The sequence below is a fragment of the Salvelinus fontinalis genome, chromosome 13 (genome assembly GCF_029448725.1).
Source record: "Salvelinus fontinalis isolate EN_2023a chromosome 13, ASM2944872v1, whole genome shotgun sequence".
In the NCBI taxonomy this organism is placed as follows: domain Eukaryota; kingdom Metazoa; phylum Chordata; class Actinopteri; order Salmoniformes; family Salmonidae; genus Salvelinus; species Salvelinus fontinalis.
The window spans coordinates 5,901,808-5,923,918 of NC_074677.1; the positions used below are offsets into that span (position 1 = coordinate 5,901,808).

At 42.3% G+C, this 22,111-nt stretch overlaps 1 protein-coding gene across 3 annotated transcripts in view; it reads right to left on the minus strand.

Moving 5' to 3' along the window:
* p2rx1 (purinergic receptor P2X, ligand-gated ion channel, 1) overlaps positions 1-22,111 on the minus strand; it is a 52,363-nt gene that overhangs the window by 26,654 nt on the left and 3,598 nt on the right. For 2 of the 3 annotated variants that reach the window (XM_055941517.1, XM_055941519.1), the window contains exons 2-4: positions 15,860-16,004; positions 4,656-4,727; positions 490-559 (exon numbers count right to left, since the gene is read on the minus strand). In XM_055941517.1, the coding sequence (XP_055797492.1) occupies positions 490-559; positions 4,656-4,727; positions 15,860-16,004 (287 nt within the window). The remainder of the gene's footprint in view (positions 1-489; positions 560-4,655; positions 4,728-15,859; positions 16,005-22,111) is intronic. The other variant, XM_055941518.1, reaches the window with a different exon arrangement.

Below are 22,111 nucleotides of genomic sequence, written 5' to 3' on the forward strand. Positions count from 1 at the left end.
ATGTAGAATGTGAATCCTCTATATAGTAATAATTTAAGAAAGTAAGGGATAGACAACGAAGGGCTCATTATTTCCACAGAATTCCCAGCCCCTCATTGTTTATCCCTCATAGCGTAGTCACAGAGACGATGGCTAGTGTGAGTAGTTAGGTTGGGAGGGGGTAGTGGTAGTAATGGATGGCTAGATTTGTCAATGCGGAGGGTAGTGAGGAGGGTTAGTTAGTCGCAGTGTTTCTCAACCTTTTTAATACCAGGGGCCAACAAGCAATGTTTTTTCCTCCTTCGGGGGCAATTTACATTCAAACTAGCACTGTAGAACTGACGACATTAGTGTCCGTTAACTATCTCAGGGACTGGCCGGCGATTTGCCATAGACTGGCGCTGGTCCAACCTCTGGTGGCGCTGGTCCACGGACCAGCGGTTGAGAAACACTGAGTTAGTAAAGGGGACTGTGCCACACTGTCACACTGCCATGCCGTCCGGACTTTACCATCTCCCGTACGTTCTGATCTTCCTTCACAGTCTGCGTCGGAGCTGCATGGACTCTTCAAGTTTTGGGGCTGAAACACAGGAGTTGGAGTGAGTGTACAGTGTATTCGGAAAGTATTCAGACCCCTTCCCTTTTTCCACATTTTGTTACATTACAGCCTTATTCTAAAATGTATTAAATATCTACACACAATACCTTTTTGTGTGCAAATGTATTAAACATTTTTTTATACTTATTTACATAAGTATTCAGACCCTTTGCTGTGAGACTCAAAATTGAGCTCAGGTGCATCCTGTTTCCATTGATCATCCTTGAGATGTTTCTACAACTTGATTGGGTCCACCTTTGGTAAATTCAATCAATTGGACATGATTTGGAAAGGCATGATTTGAATGCCAAATCAAATCACATTTTATTGATCACATACACATATTTAGCAGATGTGTAACGGGTATAGCAAAATGCTTGTGTTTCTAGCTCCAACAGTGCAGTAATATCTAACAATTCACAACATTACACAAATCTAAAAGTGAAATAAAATGTATATATTTCTTAATTCCATTAAGACGAGCAATGTCGGAGTGGCATTAACTAAGAATAGAATACAGTATATATATATGACCTGACCGTACCACCCTCTGGAGAGCCCTGCGGTTGCGGGCGGTGCAGTTGCCGTACCAGGCGGTGATACAGCCCAACAGGATGCTCTCAATTGTGCATCTGTAAACATTTCTGAGGGTCTTAGGGGTCAAGCCAAATTTCTTCAGCCTCCTGAGATTGAAGAGGCACTGTTGCGCCTTCTTCACCACACTGTCTGTGTCGGTGGACCATTTCAGATCGTCAGTGATGTGTACGCCGAGGAACTTGAAGCTTTCTACCTTCTCCCCTGCAGTCCCATCGATATAGGGGCGTGCTCCCTCTGCTGTGTCCTGATGTCCAAAATCAGCTCCTTAGTTTTGTTGACGTTGAGGGAGAGGTTAATTTCCTGGCACCATTCCGCCATTCCGGTGTTGTTTCCTACCTTCACTACGTGGGGACGCCCTTCAGGAAGTCCAGGGCCCAGTTGCACAGGACGGTGTTTAGACCCAGGGCCCCAAGCTTAATGATGAGCTTGTAGGGTACTATAGTGTTAAATGCTGAGCTGTAATCAATGAACAGCATTCTTCCATAGGTATTCCTCTTGTCCAGATGGGATAGAGCAGTGTGCAGTGCGATGGCGATTGCATCGTCTGTGGATCTATTGGGGCGGTAAGCAAATTGAAGTTTGTCTAGGGTGTCAGGTAAGGCAGAGGTGATATAATCCTTAACTAGCCTCTCAAAGCACTTCATGATGACAGAAGTGAGTGCTACGGGGTGATAGTTATTTAGTTCAGTTACTTTTGCTTTCTTGGGTACAGGAACAATGGTGGACGTCTTGAAGCAAGTGGGGACAGCAGACTGGGATAGGGAGAGATTGAATATGTCCGTAAACACTGCATCCAGCTGGTCTGTGTATGCTTTGAGGACGCGGCTATGGATGCCGTCAGCGAGAGTTAACACGCTTAAATGTCTTACTCACGTCGGCCACGGAGAACGAGAGCCCACAGCCACAGTCCTTGGGAGTGGGCCGCATTGGTGGTACTGTGTTATCCTCAAAGCAGGCGAAGATGGTGTTGAGCTTGTCTGGGAGCAAGAAGTTGGTGTCCGCGACGTGACTGGTTTTCCCTCTGTAATCCATGATTGTCTGTAGACCCTGCCACATAAGTCTTGTGTCTGAGCCGTTGAATTGTGCCTCCACTTTGTCTCTGTACTGACGTTTTGTCTGTTTGATTGCCTTATGGAGGTAATAACTACACTCTTTGTATTCAACCATATTCCCAGTCATCTTCGCATGATTAAATGCAATGGAACGCACTTTCATTTTTGCGCGAATGCCGCCATCTATCCACGGTTTCTGGTTTGGGTAGGTTTTAATAGTCAACGTGGGAACAACATCCCCTATACACTTCCTGATGAACTCAGTCACTGTGTCCGTGTAAGCGGCAATGTTATTCTCAAAGGCTCCCCGGAACATATCCCGCATGATCAAAACAATCCTGAAGCATGGATTCCGATTGGTCAGACCAGTGTTGAATAGATCTTAGCACGGTACTTCCTTTTTGAGTTTCTGCCTATAGGAAGGAAGGAGAAAAATTGAGGCGTGATCTAATTTGCCAAAGGGAGGGCGGGGGAGGGCCTTGTAGGCATCTGAAAAGGAGAGTAGCAGTGATCCAGTGTTTTTCCTAAGCGAGTAGCACAGTCAAAGTGTTGATAGAATTTCAGTAGCGTTTTCCTCAAATTTGCTTTGTTAACATCTTTATTCCTGTCTGCGTGATGAACTGAGAAGCCAGCTGGCTGTATGGACGGGGACAGTATATCCCGAGAGAACCATGATTCAGTGAAACAGAGTATGTTACAGTCACTGATGTCTCTCTGGAAAGAGATCCTCGCCCTGAGCTCGTCTACTTTAATGTCCAGAGACTGAACATTAGTTAGTAATATACTCAGAAGCGGTGGACGGTGTGCCCGCCTCCTGAGCCGGACTAGAAGTCCACTCCGAATACCTCGTCTCCGCCGTCGGCAACTTGGAGCAGCCTCTGGGATAAGTTAAATTGCCCTGGGGGGGTACGAACAAAGGATCCAATTCAGGAAAGTTGTATTCCTGGCCGTAATGCTGGTGAGTTACCGCCGCTCTGATAACCAAAAGTTATTTCCGGCTGTATGTAATATCACAAAAAACATTCTGGGCTGATAATGTAAGAAATAACACACAAAAAAACGAAATACTGCAAAATTGCTTAGGATCTAGAAGGAGAGCTGCCATGTCTGTTGACGCCATCTTGTGCATCACGGTGGCAGCATCATTATATGGGGATGTTTTTCAGCAGCAGGGACTGGGAGACTAGTCAGGATTGAGGGAAAGTACAGAGAGATCTTTGATATAAACCTGCTCCAGAGCACTAAGGACCTCAGACTGGGGTGAAGAGTCAGCTTCCAACAAGACAACGACTCTAAGCACACGGCCAAGAGTGGCTTCGGGACAAGTCTCATAATATCCTTGAGTGGCCCAGCCTGAGCCCGGACTTGAACCCGATCGAACATCTCTGGAGAGATCCGAAAATAGCTGTGCAGCAACACTCCCCATCCAACCTGACAGAGCTTGAGAGGATCTGCAGAGAAGAATGGGAGAAACTCCCCAAATACAGGTGTGCCAAGCTTGTAGCGTCATACCCAAGAAGACTCGAGGTTGTAATCGCTGCCAAAGGTGCTTCAACAAAGTACTGTGTAAAGGGTGTGAATACTTATGTAAATACTTACGTTTTTTTTTATTATACATTTGCAAAAATTTTAATTTTAATTTTTTGCTTTGTCATTATGGGGTATCTTGTTTAGATTGATGAGGGGGAAAAAATATTTAATCAATTTTAGAATAAAGCTGTAACGTTGCAAAATGTGGAAAAAGTCAATACTTTCCAAATGCACTGTACATCTATAGTTTCTCCCATTCCTCTCACAGGAGGTTGGTGGCACCTTAATGGGGAGGAACGGACTTGTTGTAATGACAGGAGCGAAATCAGTGGAATGGTATTAAATACATCAAACACGTGGTTTCCAGGTATTTGATGCCATTCCACTTTCTCCGTTCCGGACATTATTATAAGACACTCTCACCTCAGCAGCCTCCACTGATATAGTTATATACACACACAGACTAAGTATACAAAACATTAGGAACAACTTCCTAATATTGAATTACAGACGCTTTTGCCTTCAGAACAGACTCAATTCGTCGGGCATGGACTACAAGGCGTTCCACAGGGATGCTGGTCCATGTTGACTCCATGTTGTCCCAGAGTTGTGTCAAGCTTGGCTGGATGTCCTTTGGGTGATTGACCATTCTTGATACACACGGGAAACTGTTGAGCGTGAAAAACCCAGCAGCATTGCAGTTCATGACACACTCGAACAGGTGACATCAATAAGGGACCATAGCTTTCACCTGGATTCGCCTGGTCAGTCTTTGTCACGGAAAGAGCCAGTGTTCCTAATTTTTTGTACACTTAGTCTGTGTGTATATAACTATATCTGAAACATGATCTCTGTGCAAATTTAGGAAAAGCAAAGAATGAAGAAAGAAGTTGACTTACCTCAGAACATTTTTCAATTTTCTGACCTTCGGTCATAATGTAGTTGGTCATCACCACAAAAGAAGAGTCTCCCTGAGGTACGAGAGAGAGAGAGAGAGGAAGAGAGAGAGAGAGAGAGAGAGAGAGAGAGAGAGAGAGAGAGAGAGAGAGAGAGAGAGAGAGAGAGGGGGGGGAGAGAGAGAGAGAGAGAGAGAGATGGAGAGAGAGGGAGAGAGAGAGAGAGAGAGAGAGAGAGATGGAGAGAGAGAGAGAGAGAGAGAGATGGAGAGAGAGGGCGAGGGAGAGAGAGAGGGTGGAGGGAGAGAGGGCGAGAGAGGGGGAGGGAGAGAGAGAGAGAGAGAGAGAGAGAGAGAGAGGGAGGGAGAGAGAGAGAGAAACGGGGAGAGAGAGAGAGAGAGAGAGAGAGAGAGAGAGAGAGAGAGAGAGAAACGGGGAGAGAGAGAGAGAGAGATGGAGAGAGAGAGAGAGAGAGAGAGAGCGAGAGAGGGAGGGAGTGAGAGAAAGGGAGGGAGAGGGAGAGAAAGGGAAGGAGGGAAGTATGAAATAGAATAATCTGTGAAAGGACAATGTTGCAACTGTGATGGGGATCATACTCTGGACTTCCTTGAGTGCCCTTTTAGGGAGTTTGAGGTGTGAAGGATCAGGGCTGTACAGCGGATCTCCTCTGTGGAGGTCGAAGGGGAAAGAGGCAGCAGTGTTGAAGATATGGAGGTGGACACATTGCAACCAGTTGATAGTGTTTTAAGTCAATCGGGTGATCTGGATACACTCAATATGAAGAAGGTGTATTTTATGGCATTTACAGTGCTTTCAGAAAGTATTCAGACCCCTTCACTTTTTTCACATTCTGTTACGTTACAGCCTTATTCGAAAATGGATTAAATCAATAAAAATCCTCAGTAATCTACACACAATACCCCATTATGACATCACAATACCCCATAATGACATCACAATACCCCATAATGACATCACAATACCCCATAATGACAAAGCGGAAACAGGTTTTTAGACATTTTTTAAATTCTTTAAAATAAATACAGTATTTACATAAGTATTCAAACCCTTTGCTATGTGACTCAAAATTGAGCTCAGGTGCATCCTGTTTCCATTGATCATCCTTGAGATATTTCTACAACTTGATTGGAGTCCACCTGTTGTAAATTCAATTAATTGGACATGATTTGGGAAGGCACACACACACCTGTCTATATAAAAGGTCCCACAGTTGACAGAGTAAAGGGTCTGAATACTTAAGTAAATGTGATCCGTTTTTTAAAATTTTTTTTATAGATTAGCAAACATTTCTTAAAACCTGTTTTTGCTTTGACAATATAGGGTTCTGTGTGTAGATTGATGAGGAAAAAAAACATTTAATACATTTAGAATAAAGCTGTAACCTAACAAAACGTGGAAAAAAGTCAAGGGGTCTGAATACTTTCTGAATAGCCACAGTGATTAACTGTGCAGCACAATTGTCTAAGAAGTCTAAGAAGCAGAATATAATTATATCTGCAGCTGAGAAGTTTATGGGGCTCCAAGGCATCCCGGCAGAAGCACAGCAAGGACTATTGTCGCTAGGAAATGTCCCGTCCTCACAGGAGGCTTCTGCGCCTGTGTTGAGACCTGATTAGAATTAGTTTTTTTTAAAGTAAAGCAAGTTGATTTTGTTTAGGCAATATATTTTTTGATAGTTTGTATGATATTTTATTTATTTTAACCCAAATATTTTCCTTTTTGGGATCGTTATTATCCACCCGCCACAGTAGGTGGCGAAATGCACATCCAATTGTTGTGAACGACCCATACAAGTAGAATAAGAACTTCACCAGCCTTAAAAAGGAAAGAAATATCGGCGTCGCAAAAATAAAAACTGATCCCTCTGTCACGATCATTCGTAGAAACGGACCCCCGTCACGATCGTTCATAGAAACGGACCCCCGTCACGATCGTTCGTAGAAACGGACCCCCGTCACGATCGTTCGTAGAAACGGATCCCCGTCACGATCGTTCGTAGAAACGGACCCCCGTCACGATCGTTCGTAGAAACGGACCAAAGCGCAGCGTATGTTGAGTTCCACATAATTTAATAAAGAAGTGAAACTATAGCAAAGACAAAACAATAAACTAACAAACCGTGACTACAACACTACCTAAAAACATAAACAATATCCCATAACCCACAGGTGGAAAAAATGCTACTTAAATATGATCCACAATTAGAGACAACGATAGCCAGCTGCCTCTAATTGGGAATCATACCAAAAACCCCAACATAGAAAAACAACCTAGAACCCCACATATAAAATATAAACTAGACTAACCCCCCCAGTCACGCCCTGACCTACTCTACCATAGAAAATATAAACTAGACTAACCCCCCCAGTCACGCCCTAACCTACTCCACCATAGAAAATATAAACTAGACTAACCCCCCCAGTCACACCCTGACCTACTCTACCATAGAAAATATAAACTAGACTAACCCCCCCAGTCACGCCCTGACCTACTCTACCATAGAAAATATAAACTAGACTAACCCCCCCAGTCACGCCCTAACCTACTCCACCATAGAAAATATAAACTAGACTAACCCCCCCAGTCACACCCTGACCTACTCTACCATAGAAAATATAAACTAGACTAACCCCCCCAGTCACGCCCTGACCTACTCTACCATAGAAAATATAAACTAGACTAACCCCCACAGTCACACCCTGACCTACTCTACCATAGAAAATATAAACTAGACTAACCCCACCCGTCACGCCCTGACCTACTCTACCATAGAAAATATAAACTAGACTAACCCCCCCAGTCACACCCTGACCTGCTCTACCATAGAAAATATAAACTAGACTAGCCCCCCCAGTCACGCCCTGACCTACTCTACCATAGAAAATATAAACTAGACTAACCCCCCCAGTCACACCCTGACCTACTCTACCATAGAAAATATAAACTAGACTAACCCCCCCAGTCACGCCCTGACCTACTCTACCATAGAAAATATAAACTAGACTAACCCCCCCAGTCACACCCTGACCTACTCCACCATAGAAAATATAAACTAGACTAACCCCCCAGTCACGCCCTGACCTACTCTACCATAGAAAATATAAACTAGACTAACCCCCCCAGTCACGCCCTGACCTACTCCACCATAGAAAATATAAACTAGACTAACCCCCCCAGTCACACCTTGACCTACTCCACCATAGAAAATATAAACTAGACTAACCCCCCCAGTCACACCCTGACCTACTCCACCATAGAAAATATAAACTAGACTAACCCCCCCAGTCACGACCTGACCTACTCCACCATAGAAAATATAAACTAGACTAACCCCCCCAGTCACGCCCTGACCTACTCTACCATAGAAAATATAAACTAGACTAACCCCCCCAGTCACACCCTGACCTACTCTACCATAGAAAATATAAACTAGACTAACCCCCCCAGTCACACCCTGACCTACTCTACCATAGAAAATATAAACTAGACTAACCCCCCCAGTCACACCCTGACCTACTCCACCATAGAAAATATAAACTAGACTAACCCCCCCAGTCACACCCTGACCTACTCTACCATAGAAAATATAAACTAGACTAACCCCCCCAGTCACGCCCTGACCTACTCTACCATAGAAAATATAAACTAGACTAACCCCCCCAGTCACGCCCTGACCTACTCTACCATAGAAAATATAAACTAGACTAACCCCCCCAGTCCCACCCTGACCTACTCCACCATAGAAAATATAAACTAGACTAACCCCCCCAGTCACACCCTGACCTACTCTACCATAGAAAATATAAACTAGACTAACCCCCCCAGTCACGCCCTGACCTACTCTACCATAGAAAATATAAACTAGACTAACCCCCCCAGTCACGCCCTGACCTACTCTACCATAGAAAATATAAACTAGACTAACCCCCCCAGTCCCACCCTGACCTACTCCACCATAGAAAATATAAACTAGACTAACCCCCCCAGTCACGCCCTGACCTACTCTACCGTAGAAAATATAAACTAGACTAACCCCCCCAGTCCCACCCTGACCTACTCCACCATAGAAAATATAAACTAGACTAACCCCCCCAGTCACGCCCTGACCTACTCTACCGTAGAAAATATAAACTAGACTAACCCCCCCAGTCACGCCCTGACCTACTCTACCATAGAAAATATAAACTAGACTAACCCCCCCCAGTCACGCCCTGACCTACTCTACCGTAGAAAATATAAACTAGACTAACCCCCCCAGTCACACCCTGACCTACTCCACCATAGAAAATATAAACTAGACTAACCCCCCCAGTCACACCCTGACCTACTCTACCATAGAAAATATAAACTAGACTAACCCCCCCAGTCACGCCCTGACCTACTCTACCGTAGAAAATATAAACTAGACTAACCCCCCCAGTCACACCCTGACCTACTCCACCATAGAAAATATAAACTAGACTAACCCCCCCAGTCACGCCCTGACCTACTCCACCATAGAAAATATAAACTAGACTAACCCCCCCAGTCACACCTTGACCTACTCCACCATAGAAAATATAAACTAGACTAACCCCCCCAGTCACACCCTGACCTACTCCACCATAGAAAATATAAACTAGACTAACCCCCCCAGTCACGACCTGACCTACTCCACCATAGAAAATATAAACTAGACTAACCCCCCCAGTCACGCCCTGACCTACTCTACCATAGAAAATATAAACTAGACTAACCCCCCCAGTCACACCCTGACCTACTCTACCATAGAAAATATAAACTAGACTAACCCCCCCAGTCACACCCTGACCTACTCTACCATAGAAAATATAAACTAGACTAACCCCCCCAGTCACACCCTGACCTACTCCACCATAGAAAATATAAACTAGACTAACCCCCCCAGTCACACCCTGACCTACTCTACCATAGAAAATATAAACTAGACTAACCCCCCCAGTCACGCCCTGACCTACTCTACCATAGAAAATATAAACTAGACTAACCCCCCCAGTCACGCCCTGACCTACTCTACCATAGAAAATATAAACTAGACTAACCCCCCCAGTCCCACCCTGACCTACTCCACCATAGAAAATATAAACTAGACTAACCCCCCCAGTCACACCCTGACCTACTCTACCATAGAAAATATAAACTAGACTAACCCCCCCAGTCACGCCCTGACCTACTCTACCATAGAAAATATAAACTAGACTAACCCCCCCAGTCACGCCCTGACCTACTCTACCATAGAAAATATAAACTAGACTAACCCCCCCAGTCCCACCCTGACCTACTCCACCATAGAAAATATAAACTAGACTAACCCCCCCAGTCACGCCCTGACCTACTCTACCGTAGAAAATATAAACTAGACTAACCCCCCCAGTCCCACCCTGACCTACTCCACCATAGAAAATATAAACTAGACTAACCCCCCCAGTCACGCCCTGACCTACTCTACCGTAGAAAATATAAACTAGACTAACCCCCCCAGTCACGCCCTGACCTACTCTACCATAGAAAATATAAACTAGACTAACCCCCCCCAGTCACGCCCTGACCTACTCTACCGTAGAAAATATAAACTAGACTAACCCCCCCAGTCACACCCTGACCTACTCCACCATAGAAAATATAAACTAGACTAACCCCCCCAGTCACACCCTGACCTACTCCACCATAGAAAATATAAACTAGACTAACCCCCCCAGTCACGCCCTGACCTACTCTACCATAGAAAATATAAACTAGACTAACCCCCCCAGTCACACCCTGACCTACTCCACCATAGAAAATATAAACTAGACTAACCCCCCCAGTCACGCCCTGACCTACTCTACCATAGAAAATATAAACTAGACTAACCCCCCCAGTCACGCCCTGACCTACTCTACCATAGAAAATATAAACTAGACTAACCCCCCCCAGTCACGCCCTGACCTACTCTACCATAGAAAATATAAACTAGACTAACCCCCCCAGTCACGCCCTGACCTACTCTACCATAGAAAATATAAACTAGACTAACCCCCCCCAGTCACGCCCTGACCTACTCTACCATAGAAAATATAAACTAGACTAACCCCCCCCAGTCACGCCCTGACCTACTCCACCATAGAAAATAAAGGCTCTCTATGGTCAGGACGTGACTTCCCCCTTAAAACCCGTTTCTTTCAATTGTTCAGCAACTCCGTTTGGAAGCCTATAATCAATCAATCGATCAATCGATCCACTGTTTGGAGAGGCGCACCGGAACGGGAATGCTTTGCGCTTATTCCAGATGCCTAACAGAGATCTAAAAAAAAAAACATTTTACAGATTAAATGCTGTAGAATTTTGCGATTCTAGGTCACAAACAGATACCGCGTTCAAAACAACTGGGAACTCGAAAAATACGACGTCAGGTCAGATATTTGACACCTCTTTTCTCCCATCAGCCCCCGGCGGTACTTAAAGATACACCATTTGACAGTGCATTCAATGAAAAAATAATAAACATAAGATCATAGACCAGACATACCCTTCTTGGTCAGTTGGAAAAAATACATAATCTTACCTCTCTATCTACTGGGCTGTTCCCAACTAACTTGATAGTTCACTGGCCTAAATGTGTAACATGTGTTACAACATGACAAACCTTTTGTCACTGTTGTTATGGTAACAGACCTATAGCCCTCCCCATAGAAATATAATGACTGAATTAACATGAGGGTGCAGTAAAATAGCCCTGGTCTAGGCACTTCCTCATTCTAGTAACTGTAACGGCAGTCTAGCTCTTCCTCCTCCTCGGACGAGGAGAGGCGAGAAGGATCTGAGGACCAATGTGCAGCGTGGTCATTTTCCATGATTTAATAAACACAAAACAAGACACTATACAAAATGACAAAACAAACTAACCGTCACAGTCCCGTGTGGCACCAACACTGACACAGGAAACAATCACCCACAAACAAACAGTGAGAACAGCCTACCTTAATATGGTTCTCAATCAGAGGAAACGTCAAACACCTCCCTCTAATTGAGAACTATATCAGGCAACACATTTAACCCAACATAGAAACAGACAAACTAGACACACACCATAGAATTCCCACCCAGCTCATGTCCTGACCAACACTAAACAAGCAAAACACATACGAACTCTGGTCAGGACGTTACAGTAACAATATATCTATGACCCTCGCTATCTGCTTTCCTTCTATTGGCCCTCTCCCTAGTCTTGACCATGATGTCATTCATGTCAATGTAAACTAACTCATATGTAGAGGCCATATATAGTACAGTACATGTGGCCCTGCATTAATAAGGACTGGTACAGGACGCCTTCCTGCCTGGGTAACTGCATTAGATGTCATCAGACTTGGGTTCAGATACTATTTCAAATCATTTAGCCGAGCTTGATTAAACTTGCTTGTGAGCTTGGCCCAAGCTTTCCAAAATGCAAACCTCGGGCCGTCTGACACTCAAGGCAGGCTAATGTATTTGAAAGATATGAAACAGTACATAAACCCAAGTCTGGATGACATGCTTGAGTCATTTCGGTCACTGGATCCTAAGTCATTGATTGTGACCACATCGGGAAGAAGTGGTTATTATCATGCAAAGAGACCGATGGGATAGCATCTACTCCTGTCAATGTTATAGAATGGCAGATAATTGACAATGCAGTTGGTCAGTATGATTGAATTGTGGATGAATCTAATTAAGACATGTCTGTGTAGTGACAATAGTACAATACCATTTGTACTACTACTACTGTAAATGCTCAATGTACGACCTATTTTCATACTACTGTAAATGCTCAATGTACGACCTGTTTTCATACTACTGTAAATGCTCAATGTACGACCTATTTTCATACTACTGTAAATGCTCAATGTACGACCTATTTTCATACTACTGTAAATGCTCAATGTACGACCTATTTTCATACTACTGTAAATGCTCAATGTACGACCTATTTTCATACTACTGTAAATGCTCAATGTACGACCTATTTTCATACTACTGTAAATGTACGACCTATTTTCATACTACTGTAAAAGCACAACCTATTTTCATACTACTGTAAATGCTCAATGTACGACCTATTTTCATACTACTGTAAATGCTCAATGTACGACCTATTTTCATACTACTGTAAATGCTCAATGTACGACCTATTTTCATACTACTGTAAATGCACGACCTATTTTCATACTACTGTAAATGCACGACCTATTTTCATACTACTGTAAATGCACGACCTATTTTCATACTACTGTAAATGCTCAATGTACGACCTATTTTCATACTACTGTAAATGTACGACCTATTTTCATACTACTGTAAATGCTCAATGTACGACCTATTTTCATACTACTGTAAATGCTCAATGTACGACCTATTTTCATACTACTGTAAATGCTCAATGTACGACCTATTTTCATACTACTGTAAATGTACGACCTATTTTCATACTACTGTAAAAGCACAACCTATTTTCATACTACTGTAAATGCTCAATGTACGACCTATTTTCATACTACTGTAAATGCTCAATGTACGACCTATTTTCATACTACTGTAAATGCTCAATGTACGACCTATTTTCATACTACTGTAAATGCACGACCTATTTTCATACTACTGTAAATGCACGACCTATTTTCATACTACTGTAAATGCACGACCTATTTTCATACTACTGTAAATGCTCAATGTACGACCTATTTTCATACTACTGTAAATGTACGACCTATTTTCATACTACTGTAAATGCACAACCTATTTTCATAGTCTAGAAAATAAATGCCTTTGGGTGTAACACAACGTTGAATCACTGAATCAAATACTATATAACCAGTATCAATGTAATTGTTTTGGAAATCACCGGGATACTCAGGTAGATACCGCGAATAGATAAACAAATACCATACTGTATATCATTATAACAGACAAGGTCATCTTCAGGTAGATACCTTGAATATTATAGGTAAATAGATACGGACATAAACTGAATAATCTAGATATGTGTTTTATCATCTTCTTACGGTTTGGCATTGATCTCCCTCCTCCTCCTCAGTCAACCAGTTCAGAATGAAATAGACCAACCGTGGCCACCCCTCTCAGAGCACACAGTAGTGTTTTCTTTATGGCTTAGACATGGGCAAACAACGGACTGTCACTTTGTTTACAGAGAGTCTCATGTTTGTCTCTGTATTTGCCTAACGTGTGAGCAGGATCAGGGTGCGTACAAAAGGAACCACTGGTGAAAGTTAGGTACAGTCTCTCTCTCTCTCACGCCTGTTTGTTGACAATCAGGAGGTGAGTGTTTTAAACTCCTGTCTCCGTAATCTTTATCTTTGTCAGTCTGTCAGACGTCTTCTGACTTCCGTAGATGAATCTCTCTGTAGTACTTTATACTACACTACTATTACAATACTACACTACTACTATTACACTACTACACCACTACTATTACACTACTACTACACAACTATTACAATACGTCTACACTACTACACTACTACTAAAATAATACTACACTACTACTAAACTACTACTACAGTACTATTACAATACTATTACCTTACTACAATGCTATTCCAATACTACTACACCACTTTTACCTTACTACACTACAACTATTACACAACTACACTACTACTATTACACTACTACTAAACTACTTCTACACTACTATTACAATACGTTTACACTACTATTACAATACCACTAAACAACTACAACACTACTACCACACAACTATTACAATACTATTACCTTGCTACATTACTATTACAATACTACTACACTATGTTCACCTTACTACAGCACTACACTACTATTACCTTACTACACTACTACACTAATATTACCTTACTACACTACTATTACAACACTACTACACTACTGTTACACTACTACTACACTACTATTACACCACTATGCTGCCAGCAGCATACCACCCTGCTGGCTTGCTTCTGAAGCTAAGCAGGGTTGGTCCTGGTCATTCCCTGGATGGGAGACCAGATGCTGCTGGAAGTGGTGTTGGAGGGCCAGTAGGAGGCACTCTTTCCTCTGGTCTAAAAAATATCCCAATGCCCCAGGGCAGTGATTGGGGACACTGCCCTGTGCCGTCTTTCGGATGGGACGTTAAACGGGTGTCCTGACTCTCTGAGGTCATTAAAGATCCCATGGCACTTATCGTAAGAGTAGGGGTGTTAACCCCGGTGTCCTGGCTAAATTCCCAATCTGGCCCTCAAACCATCATGGTCACCTAATAATCCCCACTTTACAATTGGCTCATTCATCCCCCTCCTCTCCCCTGTAACTATTCCCCAGGTCGTTGCTGCAAATGAGAACGTGTTCTCAGTCAACTTACCTGGTAAAATAACGGTAAAATAAAAAAAACAAAAAAATAAAAAAACACTACTACACTACTACACTAATATTACACTACTACTACACTACTACACTAATATTACACTACTACTACACCACTACTACACTACTACACTAATAGTACATTACTACTACACTGCTACACTAATATTACACTACTTCTACACCACTACTACACTACTACACTAATATTACACTACTACTACACTACTACACTAATATTACACTACTACTACACTACTATACTAATATTACACTACTACTACACTACTACACTAATAGTACATTACTACTACACTGCTACACTAATATTACACTACTACTACACCACTACTACACTACTACACTAATATTACACTACTACTACACTACTACACTAATATTACACTACTACTACACTACTACACTAATAGTACATTACTACTACACTGCTACACTAATATTACACTACTATTACACTACTACACTAACATTACACCAGTACTACACTACTATTACAGAACTATTACCGTATTACACTACTACACTACTATTACAGAACTATTACAGTATTACACTACTACACTACTACACTACTACACTACTATTACAGAACTTTTACAGTATTACACTACTACACTACTACACTACTACACTACTACACTACTATTACAGAACACTGGTAGATGTACTGTGAGGCTCAGTTCCTAAAGGTTCTAGAGATCGGTGACCTTTCATGTCATTCATTCATTCAGTAAAATGCCCTTCTTATAACAATACTACCTTAGTAGATCCACACTCAGCCAATGACCCACCTGTACAGGGAAGACATAGTCGGCCACGTCCCAGATCCTCTCCTCTCCGGTCACGTTGGTGTAACCCACCCCCTTCATCTTAGTCAAGACAGAACCCACGGCCGTGTCTGACGACTGGTAGCCTTTCTCATAGATGAACACCCACCTGGACAGGACAGAGGATACCACCAGTCAATCAAACATTTTCAGAAAGCCCCAACAGTCGTTGTTTACAGTAACCCGGCCAAGACCCTAAAAAGCAGAAGAACAGTGGTAAGGAAAACATCCCTGGAAGGCAGAAACTTTGAGAGGAACCAGACTCATGCTGGTCGTTTCAGCGTTTGGACACCTGCTTGTCGAACATCTCGTTCAAAAATCATGGACATTAATATGGAGTTGGTCCCCCCTTTGCTGCTATAACAGCCTCCACTCTTCTGGGAAGACCTTCCACTAGATGTTGGGACATTGCTCCTGGGACTTGCTTCCATTCAGCCACAAGAGTATTAGTGAGGGGGCACTGTTGTTGGGCGATTAAGCCTGGCTCGCAGTCGGCGTTCCAATTCATCCCAAAGTTGTTCGATGGGGTTGAGTTCAGGGCTCTGTGAAGACCAGTCAAGTTCTTACACACCAATCTCAATAAACCATTTCTGTAAGGACCTCGCTTTGTGCACGGGGCATTGTCATGCTGAAATAGGAAAGGGCCTTCCCCAAACTGTTGCCATGAAGTTGGAAGCACAGAATCAACGAAAATGTCATTATTTGCTGTATAGTTAAGATTTCCCTTCACTGGAACTAAGGGGCCCGAACCATGAAAAACAGCCCCAGACCATTATTCCTCCTCCACCAAACTTTACAGTTGGCACAATGCATTCGGGCAGGTAGCATTCTCCTGGCATCCACCAATGCCTCTAGCACTGAGATGCACTGCCTTAGACCGCTGCACCAGTTGGGAGCCCAGAATTATTAAATGAGATGATTTAAATTGCAGACAAATCCTAATTGAACTACATGTTGAAAACCAATATGAGAATAATACTGGTAGAGAAGTTATAGCACTTCTGTTTCCTCAGTATCAGGAAGTGAATTCATATCATTACAGGTCTAATACCACAGCTCACTGTCCTAGTACTGAATATTAAAACACTGAACTTCAATTAGGTGGTCATTGGGTCACTAAAACCTGACAAAACAAATGTACTCCATATTATTCAATGCCATATCCACATGTCAATTTCAAAAACGGATCCTCAATGCCAATACAAGAATGATAAAATCGAAATAATGATTGTCAAATCTTTCATACCATATCAGAGAAATGATTATGAAGGTTGGTGAAATAATAACATAAATATTCACAATCCATTGTTTAAATGTAATTACTATTCCTGCTTTACGTCACCTACTGTAGGTGAGGTCACAGCCGGTAAGCTACTACATAACCCCAATATTTAAATTGAAACACAAAGTACAAACAAAACAGGGCAAATGATAACATTTCAATTGTCTATGCTAGTCAAAGTGCATTAGAAAATGCTTATAACAAAGACATCGTTACAGACTTGAAATACGTCTGTGTTGATAACACAGTTTCCAACAGATCAAGTAACTGTGGACTCGAGAGGGCTACAAAACTGTGCCTCTATTACCTGATTACACTACTACTACTACACTACTACTACTACACTACTACTACTACACTACTACACTACTATTACACTACTACTACACCACTACTACACTACTATTACACCACTACTACACTACTATTACACTACTACTACACTACTATTACACTACTATTACACTACTATTACACTACTACACTACTATTACACTACTACTACAATACTATTACACTACTATTACACTACTACTACACTACTATTACACTACTATTACACCACTATTACCTTATTACACTACTACTACACTGGACTCGGGAGGGCTACTAAAAGTTGGAATATCAACATCGGCATGAGCAGACAACCCTCAGATGCAAGGCAAAACACATTCCTCCTTAATAAAAGGTTCATTTACAGAAGAACAAATCTTAACATTTGAATTCTTCATATGCACAATTGTCACTTCAATATTATTAAAGTTAACAGACAAGTGTTTAAGTTTAACATAGTAAACAAGTGTAGATGTTGTTGTAAACAAACGACAGGGAAGTACAACAGTCATTTTCTCTAAATGAAGAGATGGTTGTGACATTGTGTGGCAGATTTCTTAAATTAGATTGCACTTCTTCAGAAAAGAGGAAATAGACAATGCAATATCTTCAAAGCGTGACTAATCTGAATGTGAAAATTACAAAGCAATATTGCTAGTAATCAGTTGAGATAAACATAACCTAGATCCAGATGAACTGAACATGTCTCCTAAGTGTTAACTTAAAGAAGGGGGGGGGGGGGGACTTCACAATCATACACCGTCTAAAAACACAAGGTCCCTATTCTCATCTTATTCACATTGAGGCCTTGGGATTCAATATGGCCCCACTACAGATAATCCCTGATATAAAGCACCTTTTCCTGGTCTACAGAGTGGCTATTAGTAGCAGCTGTGGCTCCTCCTGTACCATTTCTTCAGTAGATATTCAGACTGGCCATTTAGTGGACTCACTATAGCCCTGAAGAGAACAAGTGGGGACAAAGTGGTCAAATATGAGGACTAGTTTCTACCACTCAACTCTGTTAGATAAAAACGATAAACAAAAGAACTCAAATATATTAAACACATTTGCACATTTGTGGCCTGCTGGAGGTCATTTTGCAGGGCTCTGGCAGTGCACCTCCTTGCACAAAGGCGGAGGTAGCGGTCCTGCTGCTGGGTTGTTGCCCTCCTACGGCCTCCTCCACGTCTCCTGATGTACTGGCCTGTCTCCTGGTAGCGCCTCCATGCTCTGGACACTACGCTGACAGACACAGCAAACCTTTTTGCCACAGCTCGCATTGATGTGCCATCCTGGATGAACTGCACTACCTAAGCCACTTGTGTGGGTTGTAGACTCCGTTTCATGCTACCACTAGAGTGAAAGCACCGCCAGCATTCAAAAGTGACCAAAACATCAGCCAGGAAGCATAGGAACTGAGAAGTGGTCTGTGGTCACCACCTGCAAAACCATTCCTTTTTTGGGGGTGTCTTACTAATTGCCTATAGTTTCCACCTTTTGTCTATCCCATTTGCACAACAGCATGTGCAATTTATTGTCAATCAGTGTTGCTTCCTAATTGGACAGTTTGATTTCACAGAAGTGTGATTGACTTGGAGTTACATTGTGTTGTTTATGTGTTCCCTTTATTGTTTTGAGCAGTGTACATAAAGACAGCTAGACCCTAACAGTCCAATATGCATCAAAACAGCTAGACCCTAACAGTCCAATATGCATCAAAACAGCTAGACCCTAACAGAACTGTATATTATACATAAAGACAGCTAGACCCTAACAGAACTGTCTATTATACATAAAGACAGCTAGACCCTAATAGAACTGTCTATTATACATAAAGACAGCTAGACCCTAACAGAACTGTCTATTATACATAAAGACAGCTAGACCCTAACAGAACTGTCTATTATACATAAAGACAGCTAGACCCTAACAGAACTGTCTATTATACATAAAGACAGCTAGACCCTAACATAACTGTATATTATACATAAAGACAGCTAGATCCTAACAGAACTGTCTATTATACATAAAGACAGCTGGACCCTAACAGAACTGTCCATCATAAATAAAGAGAGCTAGGCCTTTGATATTGGATACTGGCAATGAAAGGTAAAGGAATGTCATCACAGACTATCCTAATTCACAATTACCTGTTTTAACCTGTGAGAATGCTAGGACTTCAACTTATCTCTAACATCTTTAACAAACACAGGTGTTGCAAGTTCAATCAAACATTGTCGATATGTAAACCTTTCCATTTGAACAGTGATTACTGATGAGGTCTTCTGTCAACACCCACTGCTCAAGACATTTTCACATCTACCACTGACCATCCTAGCTGTCTGTATGTATAATGACGGAAGGGGTCGGATGACGTGGATGAATTGAAATTAATTGCAAAGTCCCTCTTTGCCATGCAAAGGAACTGAATCCCCAAAAAACATTTCCACTGCATTTTAGCCCTGCCACAAAAGGACCAGATGACAACATGTCAGTGATTCTCTCGTTAACTTCTACTTGCACACAATCCCGGATCACCCCCATCAGTAAAAAAGCTGACTAGCATAGCCTAGCATAGCGTCACAAGTAAATACTATCATCTAAATATCATTAAATCACAAGTCCAAGACACCAGATGAAAGATAGACATCTTGTGAATCCAGCCATCATTTCTGATTTTTACAATGTTTTACAGGGAAGACACAATATGTAAATCTATTAGCTAACCATGATAGCAAAAGACACAACTTTTTTTTCCCACCATTTTTTTCCTGCATAGGTAGCTATCACAATTTCGACCGAATAAAGATATAAATAGCCACTAACCAAGAAACAACTTCATCAGATAACAGTCTGATAACATATTTATTGTATAGCATATGTTTTGTTAGAAAAATTTGCATATTTCAGGTATAAATCATAGTTTACCATTGCAGCCACCATCACAACTCTCACCAAAGCAACTAGAATAACTACAGAGACCAACGTGAATTACCTAAATACTCATCGGATCATAGGAAGTATATGATTCCCTTTGGGAATCTAGTGCAGAGCTAGAGTATATGATTCTCTTCGGAAATCTAGTGCAGAGCTAGAGTATATGATTCCCTTCGGGAATCTAGTGCAGAGCTAGAGTATATGATTCCTTTTGAGAATCTAGTGCAGAGCTAGAGTATATGATTCCCTTTGGGAATCTAGTGCAGAGCTAGAGTATATGATTCCCTTTGGGAATCTAGTGCAGAGCTAGAGTATATGATTCCCTTCGGGAATCTAGTGCAGAGCTAGAGTATATGAGTGAGCGGAGCGAGGACTGCAGAGCTAGAGTATATGGTTCTCTTCTGGAATCTAGTGCAGAGCTAGAGTATATGAGTGAGCGGAGCGAGGAGTGCAGAGCTAGAGTATATGATTCTCTTCTGGAATCTAGTGCAGAGCTAGAGTATATGAGTGAGCGGAGCGAGGAGTGCAGAGCTAGAGTATACGAGTGAGCGGAGTGAGGAGTGCAGAGCTAGATTCCCAAAGGCAGGAGTGTAGGCCCACTCCAACTTCACTCCAGTAGGCTCACCTCGTGAGCTCAGGGCACTTTGTGAGCCCAGCATGTATTTGTAGTCTACTTGCGCACTGCTATAGCCCCTTGCTTTAGTTACTGTCATGGAGTTCACTAAATATTTTCATAAAGAAACTGATAAAACACACAGGTACTAAATCAAGGTGACTTACAAAGACGAGGACCAAGATCAAGAGAGGGAGTGTGGTGATGTAATGTCCACAACTAAAGAAGAGAGGGAGTATGGTGATGTAATGTCCACAACTAAAGAATCATTTTGGAATCTGAAAAAGCATGATGGTGTACTTACTATGTGCACATGCTAAAAGCTAGGAATGAGGTACGTAGATAACTAAGATAATTGTGTCATTGCAGCAAAGTTTTTATAAACAAAACATCTGATATCTTAAAACCTCTTAAATATAATGGCAAAATTTAGACATACCCAAAAGTAAATCCAAATCCCAAATCAAATTGTATTTGTCACATGCGCTGAAATGCTTACTTACAAGCCCCTAACCAACAATGCAGTTTTAAGAAAATACAAATAGTCTGGGTAGCCATTTGATTAGCTGTTCAGGAGTCTTATGGCTTGGGGGTAGAAGTTGTTTAGAAGCCTCTTGGACCTAGACTTGGAGCTCCAGGACTGCTTACCGTGCGGTAGCAGAGAGAACAGTCTATGACTGGGGTGGTTGGAGTCTTTGGCAATTTTTAGGGCCTTCCTCTGACACCGCCTGGTATAGAGGTCCTGGATGGCAGGTAGCTTGGCCCCGGTGATGTATTGGGCCGTACGAACTACCCTCTGTAGTGCCTTGCGGTCGGAGACCGAGCAGTTGCCATACAGGGCAGTGAAGCAACCCGTCAGGACGCTCTCGATGGTGCAGCTGTAAAAGGATCTGCCTAGAAGGCCAGCATCCCGGAGTCGCCTCTTCACTGTTGACGTTGAGACTGGTGTTTGGCGGGTACGATTTAATGAAGCTGCCAGTTGAGGACTTGTGAGGCATCTGCTTCTCAAACTAGACACTCTAATGTACTTGTCCTCTTGCTCAGTTGT